At 52.3% G+C, this 19,058-nt stretch overlaps 1 protein-coding gene across 1 annotated transcript in view; it reads right to left on the reverse strand.

Moving 5' to 3' along the window:
* The window catches only part of ADAP1 (ArfGAP with dual PH domains 1), a gene marked incomplete at both ends in the record, with an annotated part of 61,188 nt that extends 48,733 nt beyond the window's left edge, over positions 1–12,455 (reverse strand). Inside the window, one exon of the mRNA XM_082671154.1 lies at positions 12,374–12,455. Coding sequence (XP_082527280.1) covers positions 12,374–12,455 — 82 coding nt within the window. The remainder of the gene's footprint in view (positions 1–12,373) is intronic.
* Positions 12,456–19,058: the final 6,603 nt, after the last annotated feature.

Genomic DNA, 19,058 nt, shown 5'->3' on the forward strand with positions numbered 1-19,058 from the left:
TAGAATGTTAAATGTAATTCCCATGGTAACCACAAAGAAAATAGTTATAGAATATACACAAAAAGAAATTAAGAAAAAATTAAATATTTCACTAAAAAAATAAACATAAAATATGACAGGAATGCAGGAAATAAGGGACAAAAAAATCTACAGGGCATAGAAAACAAATAGCACAATGACAGAAGTGAGTCCTTCCTTATCAGTAACTACTGTAAATGTAAATGTATTAAACTCCCAATCAAAAGACAGAGATTGCCAGAATGGCGAAAAACACATCATCCAACTGTATCCTTTCTCCAGGAGACTCACTTGAGATCCAAAGTCACAAACAGGTTGAAACTAAAAGGATAGAAAAAGATATTCCATGCAAACAGTAAACAAGTTAGAGGAAGAGTGGCTACACAAAACAGACTTTAAATCAAAAAAGGCTACAAGAAACAAAGAAAGACATTATATATTCATAAAGGTTCAATACAGCCAGAAGATATAACAATTATGAATATTTACATAGCTAATGACACACCATCAAGATACATGAAGCAAAAACTGACAACTTGAAGGGGAAAATAGGCAATTCTACAGTAACAGTTGAAGATTTCAATATTCTACTCTCAATAATGGACAGAAGAACCAGACAGAAGTAAGGAAACAGAGGACTTAACACAATAAGCCAACTAGACCTAACAGACACACAGAGAACTCTCCACCTGACAGCAGCACACGCGTTCTCACAAGTGCACATGGGACATTTGGCAGGATAGACCATACCTTAGGGCACACATTAAGTCTCAATAGATTTTAAAGATAGACATCATACAAAGTATCTTTTCTAACCACCACGGGATGAAGTTAGAAATCGATAACAAAGAAAACTGTAAAATTCTCGATTCTGTGGAAATTTAACAACACTCTTTAAACAACCAATGGATCTAAGAAGAAATCATGATGGAAATTAGAAAATACTTAGAGATGAATGAAAACAAAAACACAACATACTAAAACTTATGAGATGCAGCAGAAGCGGTGCTAAGGGGGAAATTTATGGCTATAAATGCAGACATTAAAAAAAAAAAGATCTCAAATCAGTAACCTAACTTTACAATGTAAAGAACTAGAAAAAGAAGAACTAAATCCAAAGCCAGAGGAAAGAAGAAAGAAATAAAGATTAGAGCAGAGATAAGTGAAATAGAGAACAGAAAAACAATAGAGAAAATAAACGAAGCCGAATGTTGGTTGTCCAAAAAGATCAACAAAATTGACAAAAATTCAACTAGATGGACTAAGAAAAAAGATTCAAAATACTAAAATCAGAAATGAAAGTGGGATGGACCTAGAGATGATCATACTAAGTGAAGTAAGTCAGAAAGAGAAAGACAAATGCCATATGACATCACTGACATGTGGAATCTAAAATATGACACAAAAGAATATATCTACAAAACAGAAACAGACTCACAGACGTAGAGAACAGACTTGTGGTTGCCCAGGGGGAGGAGGGTGGGGGAGGGATGGCATGGGAGTTTGGGATTGGCAGATGCAAACTATTACGTAGAGGATGGATAAACAACAAGGTCCTGCTGTAGAGCACAGGGAACTATATTCAATATCCTGTGATAAACCGTAATGGAAAAGAATATGAAAAAGAATACATATACACACACATAAAACTGAATCACTCTGATGTACATCAGAAACAAATAAAACACTGTAAATCGACTATACTTCATATAAAAAAATAAACTTAAAAAAAGAAAGAAATGAAAGTGGGGATATTATTACCAATTCTACAGACATAAAAAAGATTATAAGAAAGTACTGTGAACAACTGTACACCAACAAAGTGGATAACTTGGATGAAACAGACAAATTCCTAGAAACACAAAACCTACCAAGACTAAATCAGGAAGAAATACATGATCTGAATAGACCTATAACTAGGAAGGAGATTGAATCCACAATCAAATTCTCCATACAAAGAAAAGAACTGGACCTCACGGCTTCAATAGCAAATTCTGCCTAACATTTAAAGAAGAACTGACACTGGGGACTTCCCTGGTGGCACAGTGGTTAAGAATCCGCCTGCCAATGAAGGGGACACAGGTTCGAGCCCTGGTCCAGGAAGATCCCACATGCCGCGGAGCAACTAAGCCCATGCACCACAACTACTGAGCCTGCGCTCTAGAGCCCGCGAGCCACAACTACTGAAGCCCACGTGCTTAGAGTCCGTGCTGCGCAACAAGAGAAGCCACTGTAATGGGCAGCCCGGGCAGCACAACAGAGTAGCTCCCGCTCTCCACAATTAGAGAAAGCCCGCGTGCAGCAACAAAGACCCAATGCAGCCAAAAATAAATAAATTTATTTAAAAAAAAGAAGAAGAACTGACACCAATTCCTCTCAAACTTTTTTTTAAAAAATTGAAAAACTGAAGATGAGGGAACACTTCCTAACTCATTCTATAAGACCAGCATAAACCTGATACCAAAGACACTATAAGAAAACCACAGACCAATATACCTTATGAACATTGGTGCAAAAATCCTCAACAATGGGCTTCCCTGGTGGTGCAGTGGTTGGGGGTCCACCTGCCAATGCAGGGGACACGGGTTCGAGCCCTGGTCCGGGAGGATCCCACGCGCCACGGAGCAGCTGAGCCCGTGTGCCACAGCTGCTGAAGCCCGCAGGCCACAACTACTGAGCCCGCACACCTGGAGCCCAAGCTCTGCAACGGGAGAGGCCACCACAGTGAGGGGCCCGTGCACTGCAGTGAGAAGTGGCCTCCGCTTGCTGCAACTAGAGGGGGCCCGTGTGCAGCAACGAAGACCCAACACAGCCAAAATAAATAAATAAATAATTTAGGAAAAAAAGTCCTTAACAAAATACTATCAAACTAAATAGAGACAGACTCAGAGATATACAGAACAGACTTGTGCGTGCCAAGGGGAGGGGGCTGGGGAGGGTTGGATTGGGAGTTTGGGACTAGCAGATGCAAACTATTATATACAGGATGGATAAACAACAGGTCCTACTTTAAAGCACAGGGAACTATATTCAATATCCTGTAATAAACCATAATGGAAAAGAATATGGAAAAAAAGAGTGAATGGTTAAACCTGGGTAATGGGTATATTTGTATATGTTTGAAATATCCATAATAAAAGGCTTTAAAAAGTTTAAAAAAACACTATCAACCTGAATTTAGTACCATATTAAAAGGATTATATACCATGACCAAGTAGGAGTTATTCCTGGAATGAAAGAACAGTTCAATACATGAAAATCAATCAATGTAACACATCACTTAAATAGAATAAAGAGGGGAAAAAACACATGATCATCTCAACTGGTGCAGGAAAAGCATTTGAAAAAAGTCAACACTCTATAAAAACAATCAACAAGAAAGAAACAGAAGTAAACTAACTCCACATAATAAAAGCCATATATGAAAAACCCACAGCAAACATAACAGTCAATGGTGAAAGACTGAAGGCTTTTCCTCTAAGATCAGGAACAAGACAAAGTTGCCCTCTGCACCACTTGTGTTGAACACAGTACTGGAACTTCTAGCCAGAGGAATCAGGCAAGAAAAAGAAATTAAAGGGCTTCCCTGGTGGCGCAGTGGTTGAGAGTCTGCCTGCCGATGCAGGGGACACGGGTTCATGCCCCAGTCCGGGAGGATCCCACATGCCGCAGAGCGGCTGGGCCCGTGCGCCATGGCCGCTGAGCCTGCACGTCAGGAGCCTGTGCTCCGCAACAGGAGAGGCCACAGCAGTGAGAGGCCCACGTACCGCAAAAAAAAAAAAAAAAGAAAGAAAGAAGAAGAAATGAAAGACATCCAAATTGGAAAGGAAGAAGCAAAATTATCTCATTTGCCAATGATATGATCTTATATGTAGAAATTCATAATGACTCCACAAAAAAGCTGTTAGAACTAATAGACAAACTAAGCAAAGCAGCAGGATTCAAAGTTAACACACAAAAATCAGTTGCATTTCTATATATACAGAACAATTTGAAAAGGAAATTACAAAAACAATGCCATTTACATTAGCATCAAAAAGAATAAAATATTTAGAAATTATCTTAACCAAGGAGGTGAAAGACTTGTACAACGAAAACTACAAACATTCCTGAAAGAAATTAAAGAGGACATAAATAAATGGAAACACATCCCATGTTCATGGACTAGAAGACTTAATATTGTTAAAATGTCAACATTACCCAAAGTGATCTAAAAAGTCAGTGCAAACCCTACCAAAATCCCAAAGACTTTTTTGGCTGAAATAGAAAAACCCATCCTAAAATTCATAGGTAATCACAAGGGACCTCCAAAGCTATAGTAATCAAAGCAGTGTGGTATTGGCATAAAAGCAGACAAATAGACCAATGGAATAGAATACAGAGCCCAGAAATAAACCCTCACATATATGGTCAAATGATTTTTGACAAGGGTGTAAAGACCAATCAATGGGGAAAAACAGTCTGTGCAAGAAATGGTGCTGGAACACTGGATAGCCACATGCAAAAAAGAATAAAGGTGGACCCTTACCTAACACCATGTACAAAAATTAACTCAAAATAGATCAAGAATCTAAATGTGAGACCTAAAACCATAAACTCTGAGAAGAAAACATGGGACAAAAGCTTCATAACACTGGATTTGAAAATGCTTTCTTGGCTATGACACCAAAGGGCACAGGCAAGAAAAGAAAAAAATAAGCAAATTGGATTTCACGAAAATGAAAAAAAATTTTTTCTTTTTGGTTGCGCTGCACGGCTTTGTGGGATCTTAGTTCCCTGAATAGGGATTGAAACCAGGCCCTCAGCAGTGAGAGCACTGAGTCCTAACCACTGGACCGCTAGGGAATTCCCTCATGAAAATATTTTATATTTTGTGCATCAAAATATACTATCCATCGAGTAAAAAGGCGACCCACAGAATGAGAGAAAATATTTGCAAATCATATATCTGATAAGGGATTAATGTGCAGAATATACAGAGAACTCCCCAAACTCAACAACAACAACAAACAACCCAATTTCTAATGGGCAAAGAATTTAAAAAGACATTTCTCCGAAGAAGATGTACAAATGGTCAATCAGCACACAAAAAGATGCCAGCGTGACTGATCATTAAGGAAATGCAAATCAAGACCACAGTGAGACACCACCGCACACCCACTAGGATGACTACTAACCAAGAAACAGAAAACAAGTGTTGGTGAGGATGTGGAGAAATTCGAACCCATGTGAACCGTTGGTGGGAATATAAAATGGTACCGCCACTTCAGAAAACAGTACAAGATTACTCAAAAAAATAAAAACAGAATTACCAAGTGACCCAGTAATTCCACTTCTGGGTATATACCCAAAAGAACTGAAAGCAGAGTCTTGAGATGTCTGTACACCCATGTTCATAGCAGCATTATCCACAATAGCTAAAACGTGGAAGCAACCCAAGTGTCCATCTGTGGAAGAATGGATAAGTAAAATGTAGTCCATTCATACAATGGAATACTATTTGACCTTAAAAAGGAAGGAAATGGAAATCAAAAGAGAGTTAGGATAGCTATACTTAGAAAAAATACTCAGAAAAAATAGGCTTTAAAACAAGTACTGTAATAAGAGACAAAGAAGGTCATTACGTAATGATAAAGAGGCAATCCAACAAGACGGTATAACATTTGTAAATATTTAGGTACCCAACATAAGTGACACCTAAAACTGTAAAGCAAATATTAACAGACCTAAAGGGAGAGATAGACGGAAATACAGTAATAGCAGGGGACTTTAACACCCACTTTCACCAATGGTTAGACCATCCAGACAGAAAATCAACGAGGAAACACTGGCTTTAAACAACACGTTAGACCATGGACTTAACAGACATACATGGGAAATTCCATCCAGAAGCAACACAGAATACACATTCTTAAGTGCACGTGGAACATTCTCCAAGACAAATCACTTGTTAGGCCACAAAACAAGTCTAATTTCAGAGGACTGAAATCACATCAAGCATCTTTTCTACCCACAAGGGTATTAACCTAGAAGTAAAAAAACTGGACGACTTGGAAGAAATGGATAATTTCCTAGAAACATGAAACCTACCAAGACTGAATCATGAAGAAACAGAAAATCTGAACAGACCAATCACTAATAAGGAGATTGAATCGGTAATCAAAACCTCCCAGCAACCTAAAGTCCAGGACCAGAAGGCTTTGCTGGTGAATTCTACCAAACATTTAAAGAAGAATTAATACCAGTCCCTCTCAAACTCTCCCAAGAAACAGAAGGGGACACCTTGAAACTCATTTTACAAGGCCAGCATCACCCTGATACCAAAACCAGACAAAGACACCACAAAAAAAAGGAAGTTATAGGCCAATATCCCTGATGAACAGAGATGCAAAATCCATAACAAACTATTAGCAAACTAAATTTAATGATGCATTGAAAGGATCATATACCATGATCAACTGAGATTTATTCCAGGGATGCAAGGATGGATCAACATTCCCAAATCAATCAACGTGATCCACCAAATGAAGAATAAAAATCGTGTGATCAGGAACAAAGACAAGGAAGCCCGGTCTTGCCACTGTTATTCAACAAAGTACTGGAAGCCCTAACCAGAGCAAATAGGCAAGAATAAGAAAGAAATGGCATCCAAATAAGAAAGGAAAAAGTAAAACTGTCACTGTTTGCCGATGACATGATATAAAATACGGAAAACCCTAAGACGCCATCAAAATGTTAGAACTACTACACGAATTCAGTAAAGTTGCAGGGTACATAATCAATATACAATAATTTGCTGCATCTCCTTACACTAATAAAAAGAACTAGCAGAAAGAAAGAAAGCAATACGTTTATGATTGCATCAAAAAGAATAAAATACCTAGGAATAAATTTAGCCAAGGAGGTGAAAAACATGTACACTGAGAACTATAAGACACTGATGAAAGAAACTGAAGAAGACACAAATGAATGGAATTATATTCTGGGCTCATGGATTGGAAGAATTAATACTGTTAAAATGTCCCTACCCCCCAAAGCGATCTACAGGTTCAATGTAGATATCTACAGAAATCCCTATCAAAATTCCAATGGCATTTTTGACAAAAACAAACCATCCTAAAATTTGTATGGAACCTCAAAGAAGCCCAAATAGCCAAAGCAATCTTGAGAAAGAGGAACAAAGCTGGAGGCACCATATTTCCTTATTTCAAACTGTATTAGAAAGCTATAGTAATCAAAACAGTATGAGAAAAAAGTATGGTATTAGCATAAAAACAGACACACAGATCAGTGGAATAAAACAGATGGCTTAGAAATAAGCCCACACATATACAGTCAATTACTTTACAACAAAGGAGCCAAGACTATATAATGGATAAAGGACAATTTCTTCAATAAATGGTGCTGGGAAAACCAGACAGCCACATGCAAAAGAATGAACTCGGACCACTGTCTTACACCATACACAGAAATTAACTTGAAATGGATTAAAGACCTGGATGTAAGACATGGAACCATAAACTCCTAGAAGAACACAGACAGTAATAAGCTCTTTGACGTCGGTCTTAGTGATGATTTTTTGGATTTGACACCAAAAGCAAAGGCAACGAAAGCAAAAATAAACCAGTGGGACTAAAAAGCTTCTGCACAGCAAAGGAAACCATCAACAAAATAAAAAGGCAACCTATGGAAGAAAATATTTGCAAATCATATATCTAATAAAGGGTCAATACCCAAAATAATAATGGGTCAATACCCAAAAAGAACTCATACAATAGCAATAAAACGAAACAAAACACTTCAATTAGAAAACGGGCAAGGCCTCCGAAGAGACATTTTTCCAAAGAAGATATGCAGATGGCCTGGTACATGAAAAGATGCTCAAATCACTAACCATCAGGGAAATGCAAATCAAACCCACAATGAGGTATCACCTCGCACCTGTTAGAATAGCCATCATCAAAAAAAGACAAGAGGGGGCTTCCCAGGTGGCGCAGTGGTTGGGAGTCTGCCTGCCGATGCAGGGGACACGGGTTCGTGCCCCGGTCCGGGAAGATCCCACATGCCGCGGAGCCGCTGAGCCTGCGCGTCCGGAGCCTGTGCTCCGCAACGGGAGAGGCTACGACAGTGAGAGGTCCGCGTACCGCAAAAAAAAAAAAAAAAAAAAAAAAAAAAAAAAAAAAGACAAGAAATAACAAGTGTTGACAAAGACGGGGATAAAAGGGGACCCTTGTACACCTGGGTGACAATGTAAATTGATGCAGCCACTATGGAAACAGTATGGACGTTCCTAAAAAATTAAAACTAGAACTTCCATACAATCTAGTAATTTCACTTCTAGATATTTTACTGAAGGAAATGAAAACAAATTCAAAAAGCTATCTGTACCCCATGTTCATTACAGCCTTATTTACCATAGCTAAGATATGGATGACTGGATAAAGAAAATGGGATGTATAATATATGAATATTATTCAACCATAAAAAAGCAGGAAACCTGGCCATTTGTGACAACATGGATGGATCCTGAGGGCATTATGCTGATAAAATAAACCAGACAGAGAAAGACAAATACTGTATACGCAATCTAAAAACAACCCAAACCTCAAACCAAAAAAACCCCAAACTCACAGATACAGAGAACAGATTGGTGGTTGTCAGAGGTAGGGTGGGGTGGGTGAAATGGGTGAAGGGGGGTCAAGAGGTACAGACGTCCAGTTACAAAATAAATGAGTCCTGCGGATGTAACACACAGCATGGTGTTACAGTGAAAAACACTGTGCTGTATATTTGAAAGTTCCTAAGACAGTAGATCTTAAAGGTTCTCATCACAAGGAAGAACTCTGCGTGTTGAAGGATATTAACTAGGCTTACCATGGTGATCATTTCTCAACACGTACAGATAGCGAATCACTACGCTGTACACCTGAAACTAATATGACGTGACAGTCAATTATAACTCAATTTTTTAAAGAAGGTAGGAAATTCTGACACCTGACACAACATAATAAACATTGAGGACATTACGTTCAGTGAAATAAGCCAGACACAAAAGGACAAATACTGTGTGATTCCACTTATGTGGGTCAAATTCATAGAGACAGAAACTGGAAGGGTGGGGGCTGGGAAAGAAGAGGGAGTCAGTGTTTAATGGGGACAGAGTTTCCGTTCTGCAAGATGGAAAGAGCTGTGAGATGGGTGGTGGTGATGGCTGCACGACAGTGTGAATGTACTTAACACCACCGAGCTGCACACTGAAAAATAACTTTTTTGTATATTTTACCACAATGAAAAAACAATTGAACCCAAAACCCAAGTGGGCTGCTGCTCCAGGGAGCAGGGACTGACTGCCCAGCCCACTCCTCAGCAGCCCCCTGCCAACCACGCTCTCAGAGGACCCTCTCCCAAACTAAGCCAAATTCCCGAAATTCCTCTCTGCCCAGGTTTACAGCGAAGTCTGAAAAGTCACCTCTGCCTTGAAGCCTTCCAGAGTTGAGGGAGGACCTCCCGCTCTGAGTTCACCCCCTTGGTCTTGCAGGCAGTTGCTCCAGTCCTGGCAGAGCTGCGAGGACGGGCCCCCAGGGCCACTCACACCCAGACACCCCCGGTCCAGGAGCAGCAGGGTCTCCACACTGCCGTCCCAAACCATCCGTCTTCTCAGGAAGCTCTCCTTAACGAGCCCAGACCTCACCGCCAGTCAGAAGGCCCACGTGTGCTCAGAGGTGGTCCTGTCTGGCGCTCTAGGCGATCCCAAGGTCCAGGTGACGTGCATTGAAGCCCCACAGAATGCTCACCCACACCTCAGCCCAATGGAAGAGCTGACAGGCCATGCCCTTCCTGGGCATCAGACCTGAGCTTCAAAGGTGACACTGTCATTTGTCCCAACTAGGCAGGTGACTCAGAGGAAGTAAGAGGCACAGCCCCCTACCCACACCCTCCAAGGTGGAGGACACCCCCTCCACCACCACCAGGCCTGCAACGAGAGCAGCCTCTCCGGAAGCTGTTAGACAAGGCCCTGTGTTCAAGGGCAGGGGACCCACTCTTGGAGCAGACAATGGGAGGATCTGGGAGCAGGTCCCATGGGGGCTGCAGCCAACCCCAGACTGCGTTCCTCCCAGCAGCCCTTGCATGGCCAGCTGTGAGGTCTTCCCAGATCTGCTCTGGTGGTTAGGGGGGCCGGGGACCACCCCGTGTCCTGTGGTGCAGAGTGCAGGCCATGGGGACCCTCACCCTTGAGGCACCCAGCTCCTGGTGGGCTGCAGTTGAGAAGAGCAGCCATGAACCAGTCCACGTGACGGTGTTCTGTCCCCCCTCCAGCCCCCATCAATGCCAGAGTGGGCCCGAGTTGCCTATCTGGGCCACAGCAGGGATGGGAGGTCCCAGTGACACCCCACAGTGGCACAGACTATGGACGGACCAGCGGGGCTCCAGCAGAGACCATACGCGGGCATCACATGGGGGTCACGGGAGGTCAGGGCAGGAGAGCCGGTCTGCCTTTGAGGCCCCATGTCCCCTAAGACAGCTCAAGTTCTCAGTCTCCCCAGCTGTAAAATGGGGGCAACAGCCCGTATCTTGTCTTGTCAGGCTGCCAGACAAGATGAGGCAAGATGCTGAGGTCATGGACCGAGTCTGAAAAGCAGAGGCGGGCCCGACGCCAGGGAGAGCCGGCGACTCCTGACCCCCTGTACCTGCTGGAGGGCCACACCCCTGGACCGAGTGGGTGGGTGGGCACGGCAGCTGCAGGGCCCACCACACCAAGGAAGCCCACTGTCCCTCCTGCCAGGGAGGCTCTGGGTCCAGAGAAGCCCCCGCTGGGCAGGGTGGCCAGGAAGGGGAGGGCCGGGGCCAGCTCCCCGCTGCCCGGGCCCCCCAGGCCAAGTCTGAGAGCAGAACATGCTGACAGCCCTTCCTCACCAGACTGCTCCCTGGCACGGCCGCTCTCCCAGCAAGTGGAAACACAGGTCTGGGAGAGGGAGGTGGGACGGCGGAGCGGGCGAGAGCAGGCTCGGAGGGGACGGTGCTGCTGCCTCACTGCACAGACGAGGCGAGGCAGGCCCTCAGGGCGGCGGGGAAAGGCCCTCAATCTGCCGCCCCTCTGGGACACTCCAGCTCTGGCGTGGCCTCTCGAAGCCACACTGCAGCTGCCCAGCAGATGCCCAGCACTCGGCAGGGGCGGGGGCTGCGCTGGGGACCCCTCCTAGCCCAGCGGGCGAGCAGCAGAGGAGAGCTGGGGGGGTGTCCCACTTGCGGGGTGTCCAGAGACTGTGTCTCAAACAGGAGTCTCAGAACAAAAGCAGAGTCTTCCCACCTTCCCCCCGGGGGCTCGGCCACTCCCTGCTGTGGTAGGTTTGCTCTGAGGGGCTCAGGCTAGGAGCCCCCAGTGGAGCGCCCCGTGTGTCCCCGCAGAGCCTGGGGACAGCGCCTGAGCTGAGCCGTCCTCCCTGCTGGGGGCCTGAGCAGGTGAGCCTCTCGGGGCTCTTCCACCCCCCACCGCAGCGAAGCCGCGCCAGGGGCTGCCAGCCCAGAAGCAGGGCGCCACTGGTCCGAGAGCAAAGCCTTCTCTCCTCCTGCCAGTCCCAGCACACGTAGCCCCAGGGCTCTGGCGCCTTGGAAATCAACCCATAGCGGGCACCACCCAGGAGCAAAGTCTAGGAGATGCCTGCTGGGAGGATGGGGTGCAGGTAGCCTAGTGCTTGTTCCGAGCTGCACCTGCCCCTCTGCCCCACCTGAACTGGCCACCTGCCCCAGAGCAGTGAGGCCGGGTGGGGGGAGGGGCGCCCGTTCCCACGGGGTCCACGTGGAGGCGGCAGGTGCTTCCTCCCCCTGCCGCCGGGTGCAGGGCTAGAGGGGGGCTCCAGGCGGGGGCCCATGACGTCACCCGCAGGTGGGGGGCAGGGCCAGGTGGAACCCCACACCCACGCACAGAGGCCCGCGGCCCGCTTGTCCGTCCCCTCCCTGCAGCCGGTCGCCCGCCGCGATTTCCTCTTTCTTTGCGGAGCCCCAGGTTTCGCAAGGCGGCGGCGGTCCGCGGGTGACAGCGAGACACGCAGCCTGGGGGAGGGGAGGCGGAGACACAGCCGCAGGCCAGGGGCCGTGGGCGGGTAGGCGATGTCCGGGTCCCGGCAGGTGCCCTCGGGCCCGCGCCCCACCCGAGCGGGGACCAGGCTGCGCTGCCCGCGCCCCCCCCAAGCAGGCGCCGCAGCACCCCTCCCCGACCCCGGGGCTGGCATCCAGGCCGGCACCCACCCCGGGCCGCATCCACTCGGGCCCTCCCCCACGCGGGCCGGCCACTACCCGGCCCGCACCCACCCAGACCCCCAGCTACCCCGGGCGCAGCCAACGGGCCCGCACCTACCCGGGGCGCCGCAGTCCGCGCAGCGCGCGTTCGCCGGCCGCTGCAGCAGCTCCAGCACGGCCTTCCGCCGCTCCTTGGCCATGGCCGCGTTGCCGCCCCCCGCGACGCCGGGTGGGGAGCGTCCGCCCCGCCGCGCTAGGGCCCCGCGCAGGCCGCCCGCCGCCGCCGCCCCTGCGCCATCCTGAGCAGCTCAGCCCGCGCGCCGGTTCCGCATTCCTGCCGCCCGGCTCGGCTCCACCGCCGCCGCTCTCGTCGCCGCCGCGGCAGCCGAGCGTGTGCCGGCGCGGGGCCCGGGGCGCACGGCGCGCTCTGGCCGGCGCGGCCCGCGGGCGGCCCCCAGCGGCGCGGGAGGGCGGGCAGCCTCCTCCCGCGCCGGCCAGGCGTCCCAGCCCGCGCGCCCGGCGTCCCAGCCCGCGCGCCCGGGAACCCGCCCGCCCGCGCGCCCGGGGACCCGCCCGGGGAGGTCTGCCCGCCGCCGCCGCCGCCTCCGCCCACCCTATCCCAGCGCAGCGGCCCACCTGCCCGAGCGAGAGGCCACCAGCCACAGTGGTGGGGGGCTTGAGGGAACCAAATAACCACAGGCCTGGGTGGGATCATCCTTCGGTCATTTGGGCCCCAACAGCGCCTGGACACCTACTGTGCGCCCAGGGGGTCAGCACACCAGGTCCAGTGGGCACGCTGGGAATGCCTGTTGGAGGGAGGGGTGTGTGCCCAGTGCTGGGGGCCGGGGCTCACACCATCCCTGCCCTGGGAGGAGATGGCCGGCAGGTGACAAGGCCCAGTGAGTGCGGTGGGTGCTCAGGCTGGAGAAGGGCCCCCGCCGTCCACCCAGCAGAGACAGGACAAGGGGTGGGCCGCGGTGCTCCCGATAAAGCCCGTTCTGAGTCAGGAGGCCAGGACCGAGACACGGGGAGGGAGGGAGGTGATGCGCCCCCCCCACCGCATTTTTTCAAATTCTTTTCATTTTCTTCTTAAATTATGAATGCAACGATGCATCTTGTTAAAAACAACTTGAAACAGTACCAGACTGAATCTCCCCACCTCCACCCCCGCCCCGGCAACTGTGAGCCAACCATTGTTAACACCATTAGCATCCTTCCAGAATGGTCCTCGGCCTGTTAGAACACCAAGGGAGTCCCTGTTCCTCTGGTCTGCTGCTGGGGGTTTTGGGTCGGTTTATTTTCACTGAGTAAACCGTACGTGCCCCTTTTCGAGTCCATACACACAGATCTGCCCCTTTCTTTCCCAACGGCTGCGTTCTACTCAGAGCTGAACAACGACTTGTTCCCCAGGGACTGGCTGAGGGGCGGGCGTCTTCCATCTGCTGGGATCACAGTCGGACGCTCTGCAATCGTCCCGGGTGGGTCCACATCCGGCAGTGGCACCTCCGGGACAAGGGGAAGAGCATCCCAACTGGTGACAGGCCTGCCACCTCGTCCTCCGTGGAGGCTGTGCTGGTGCCAATTCACCAAGGCCTGGCCCCTGCCCGGCCCCCAGCCGCCCACTCTGCCCAACAGCAGGGACGCAGCCCTTCTAGGGCCTTGTGGGAGGGATGGGTGGCATTTTCATCTCTGGGTCCCCGTGCCAGGGTCAGAATCTGCCACACAGCAGAGTGGAGCACGTCACTGAAGACAGGCTGACGCCAATTACAACAACAGCCACTCTACCAACAGCACCAGGCATTAGGTCAGACCCCTCACATGTGTTTTCTTATATAATCCCCATTTAAAGATGGGGAAACTGAGGCACAGAGCAGTTCAATCACACCCAAGGCCGCACGTGGCTTCTAGGTGGAAGGGCTGGGATGAACATACAGCTCGGAAACAAAGAGACACCCCACTCCTCAAGCAGGGCAGGGCTGCTGAGGGTCCAAGAGGGGCAGGGAAGCTACAGGGGCCTCAGAGTAGGGCAGGTGCGGAGCAGGCAGGGCTGAGCGCACAGCCACGCCCTGTTTGGCGGTGGGTTGTTCACTGTCTCTGTCTTCCCATCCGGCTAAGGAGGTGAAGATACTGTCCAGGTAGGCAGGAGGAAGTGAGAATTCAAGAAACAGACTCTTAAAAGAGGAGACAGGCAGGTCAAGATCTGCAGCGCCCCCCAACCCCCTGCGCCCAGGCTGGAGTGAAGGCACGGGGTGCAGTGGGGCTGGGGTGCAGGGCTCAGGACTCACAAAATTCAGAAGGTGACAGGCAGCCCAGGGTGGGCCACAGCCAGACACGGGCTGGCCCAGGGTCCTGGGGCTGCTGGGGGCCAGACCCCAGGGTCCCTGAACGGCCCTGGGGGTCCGGCTCCTGTCCTGAGGGGGATGGGGACGAAGGAGAGTGACCACTCCGTCTGCTTTTGGGGGGGGCACACGAGGGTGAGTGGGGAAACAGCTGTGCTTGCCTGGGTGTAGGGGATGGGAAATGCCCGGGACTCAGGGCCTCGTGGCCCGAGGAAGGCGTTGGGGATGGTGGGGCCGCCAAAGCCCACAGAAGATCCAGGGAGGGGTCCACTCCAGGGCTGGGGACAGAGTCCAGGGCAGTCGACGCCGAGGCAGCTACAGCGGGTGGGTTGCCCAGGAGGGGGCCGGGGCCCGCTGGGCAGCAGCACCAACGGCCTGAGCAGCAGAGGGCCGTGCGGGAGGTGGGGAGATGGCCACGAAGACGGGCGGTGGGGGGGGAGGGGAGGGCCCAGAAGTTGAGGTGGGAGGGCTGAGGGGGGCTGCAAGGCGGTGGGGGTGCTGGCAGGCAGAGGACCAGCACCGGGGCGGGGGTGCAGCAGGCATCCTCATCCCCACAGAGGGCAGTGCAGCCCCCAGCCACCGGCAGCTGTCCCCAGACTCCTAAGGAGCTTCTGTAGAGCAGGTGGGTAGGCACTCCTGCCCGGACGGGGAGGGGAAGGGAGGGGAGGGGACACGCCAAGCGCAGAGGTCGCCAGCGGCAGGGGCACAGCGATGCTCAGAGCTCCCTGGCTGACGCGTGTGCCGGCCTTCTGGGCAGCCGGGTCCTTCCTTCCATAGGCCCCTCCCCTCGACAGCATTCTCGCAGCGCCTGCTGTATGCAGAGCCCTTAGCAGCTTGACCCGTCTAAGTAGGGGAGAAGACGGGGAGCCCCAGGCTGTGCCAGCACCCCTGGCCTGAGACCCGGGTTTAGGATGAATTAGCCCCAGCCCCGGCACGGGGGTGGGGAGAGTGGGCGCTGCCTTCCAGCCCTTCCCTGGACGCGCTGTGCTCGGGGGCTGAGCAGCCACTAGGTTCCGGGGTGGCGCTGGGCGAGAATGGGGCAGGGCAGGAACCAGGCCAGAACCCTCCTGGGGCCTCGCAGGGCTGCAGAGGCATCCCTCCGCCTGCGCCCACCCTCCTCCCCGTGCCTGCTGAGCCAGACCCAGAGGGGACCCCCGTGGGTCTTCCCAGGAGCGGGGTGGCTGGGGATTTGGGGTCAGCCCTCCACTGGGGGCTGAGGAAGCAGGCACCCCCCAGAAGGGTGGAGATGGCACGAAGATGGTGGCGAAAATGAGCGACGAGGACACGCCTGGCCACGAGGACCAGCTTCCTGGTGTGGCTTGGGACAGTTCCTGTTTTAAAGCCCTCACCCAGTGCAGCTCCTGAGCCTCTGCCCTCAGCCTCCGGCCCCACCCCCAACAAAAAGGATCTTTTTTTTTTTTTCTTCACCAAGAGAAACACAGAAAAACCCAAAGGAAAGGGGACCCTTGGTATAGCAGGGCCACTCAGGAGCTTTGCGTGTGCTTAACAGACACAGGTATGGAGGCCCCTCCCCACCCTAAAGCCAGGGGGCAGCAGGGACAGGCCCCTGGGACCAGGACGGTTTCTCCATCTGAGAGCGGCACCGGCCCTGGAGACCCCCTGGGAAGACAGGGTCTCAGGGTTGTCCCCAGAGGTGACATGTGGGGTGGGGTGTCTGTGGGGGCAGGGCGCTATGGGTTGTTTAGTGGGTTTGGGGACATTTAAAAATATATTTTGCTTGGTGTCCCTAAGAGAACCAGCATCTTGCAGGAGGAGGAGGGTGGAGCATCTCTCGGGCTTGGAGCGAGGCTGCCAGGACGTGGCTTCCCAAAGGCAGTGAGCACGGGCGGCCTGGCTGGGGCAGGGGCGGGAGCCGCAGGGAAAGGTCCCAGATGCAGTCTGGGGAGCCCGCAGCAGCAGCAACATCCAGCCGTGGATCTGCAGTTCACACACAAATCAGCACAACTCAAACTCACTGATAGGGGCTCCCCTGCTGGCACAGTGGTTAAGAACCTGCCCGCCAATGCAGGGGACACGGGCTCGAGCCCTGGTCCAGGAAGATCCCACATGCCGCAGAGCAACTAAGCCCGTGCACCACAACTACTGAGCCTGCGCTCTAGAGCCCACAGGCCACAACTACTGAGCCTGTGCTCTAGAGCCTACGAGCCACAACTACTGAGCCCACGAGCCACAACTACTGAGCCCGTGTGCCACAACTACTGAGCCTGTGCTCTAGAGCCCACGAGCTACAACTACTGAGCCCATGTGCCACAACTACTTAGCCTTGCTCTAGAGCCCACGGGCCACAACTACTGAGCCTGTGCTCTACAGCCCACGAGCCACAACTACGGAGCCCGTGTGCCACAACTACTGAAGCCCGTGCACCTAGAGCCCGTGCTCTGCAACAAGAGAAGCCACCGTAGTGAGAAGCCCGCGCACTGCAACAAAAAGTAGCCCCCGCTCGCTGCAACTAGAGAAAGCCCGCGCGCAGCAACGAAGATCCAACGCAGCCAAAAGTAAAATAAATAACTAAATTTTAAAAACTCACTTATAAAGAACTCTTACAAGCCAACGGGAAGAGGATCTGCACAGAGCCTTCTCCAAGGAAGACGCACAGACGGCCAGTGTGCACGTGACGCCGCTCAGCACCACGCGTGGTCAGGGAGACGAGACACGGCCGCACACACGCTGGGACGGGGGCAGTTCAGCCAGAGACTCGCCAGTGCTGACACTTAAACACACTCACCACGCAACCCAGCAGTGCCACTCCGAGGTACACACGCAGGACAGAAAACACACGTTCACTCAGAAACACGCACGTGCAGCGTTACTCACAGGAGCCAAAGGGGACAGACCCGCGTCCATCAGCAGATGAATAGATACACACAACGTGGTCCCTCCCTGCAGTGGTACAGGACTCGGCCACAGGAAGGGAAGGAAGTGCTGACACAGCTAGAACCTGGGCAAACCTTGAACACGCGATGCTCGGTGAGAGAACCCAGTCACGAAACGGCAGGGTGCGTTTCTGCTCATGTGAGTCCTCGGATCTGAAGAGTATTTCCACGTGACAGTCCCAGCCCCTGTGCTGAGCCCACCGGGTCCACTGAACGGAGGGGTCCTTCATTCCGCCCCTCAGCAGCCCTTAGTGACGGGGAGGCCCTGGGTCACCTGCCTCCTGGGGCTTGTCTCCAGGATCAGACCACAGGCCTGAGGACTGAGCACAAGGGACCCCCCACACCCCCAGAGGGAGGCGGCGGGGAAGCCCGCAGCCCCTTTGGACGCATCTCACAGCTCACCAGGCTCTGCAGACTGCAGACAGAGCCGGGCCGGGCTCTGACCCAACCTGTCAGGACAGGCCTCGGACAGGGGGATGGGGCGGGGCGTGAGGGGTCCTGGATTTCCCAGAGAGGGGTCCTCTGTCTGTGCCCCACCCTGTCCATCCATCATCCATCCACCTCCCCTCCCCCAGGATCTCGCACCACGTCACTGACATCCCCCCCAGCTCCCACTGAGAGGTGGGACCTACCTGCTCGCCCCCACCTGGGGCGGGAGCCAGGAGTACTCCCACCCGCGGAGGACGGTGCTTCCGGGGCTGCCGGGAAAGGATGCAGCTTCCACCGGGCGCACTCTGTCTCTCCCTCTCTGCGTGTCTCTCCTTCTCTCTGTGTCTCTCCCTCTAGCTCTCTGCCTCGGTCTCTGTCTTGCTCTCCTGCCGAGGCCCCGTGGAGGCCACTCTGCCTGAGTCCCCTCCGCTCAGGTGCTGGCCATGCGGAACGGCCTCAGGGAGCCTCAGCCACCACCTCACCGGGGGTGAGAACCCCCGGCTGACCGCAGCCCATCCCAGGGCCGTGAGGGTGGCAACCATCGAATGCTGGGGTCAGAAGCCAAGTATGGGGCGCTGCCACCCAGCGAGGGCACGGGGGTCTCTGGAAAGCCGGCCCCACAGCCATCACGCCCAAGACTCTCTGGTCAGAGTGAGGCCGGGAACGGAGGCCCGGCGCAAGCCCTCCTCCAGTTCCCTGTGCCCCAGGGTGGTCTCCTCTGGACGGGGCTCCACCGCCCTCTGGCACACAGCCCGTGGGTGTGGACGGCGAGGCCCCTGCCGCCGTCACTGAGCCCGTGCTGGGCAGGGCGCTGGCCCAGGCGCTGGGGGGCAGGGGGAGTTGATGAGCCTCAGCTGGGGCCCCCACTGCACTCAGGGCCCCCCAGCTGGGCCGTCGTGTCAGCAGGACCTGGGGCCTCAGGCATGCAAAGCCCTGGTCCAATCTTTAGGTCCTGGAGTGTGGAGGCCACTGCACATAACACTGTCCCCTCGGGGGGGCCCCCGGGGACAGCCCTCCCACAGGTGTCTCTCAGGTGCTGCAGTGCCGCCACCGTCCAGCAGGGGCCGCCACGCCACCACATTCTGTCCCCCAGGCACCAGGACCACGGTCTCCAGAAGGGGAAGGCCCCCAGGCTTCTGTC

The sequence above is a fragment of the Grampus griseus genome (genome assembly GCF_964374135.1).
Source record: "Grampus griseus genome assembly, chromosome: 14".
NCBI classification, from domain to species: domain Eukaryota; kingdom Metazoa; phylum Chordata; class Mammalia; order Artiodactyla; family Delphinidae; genus Grampus; species Grampus griseus.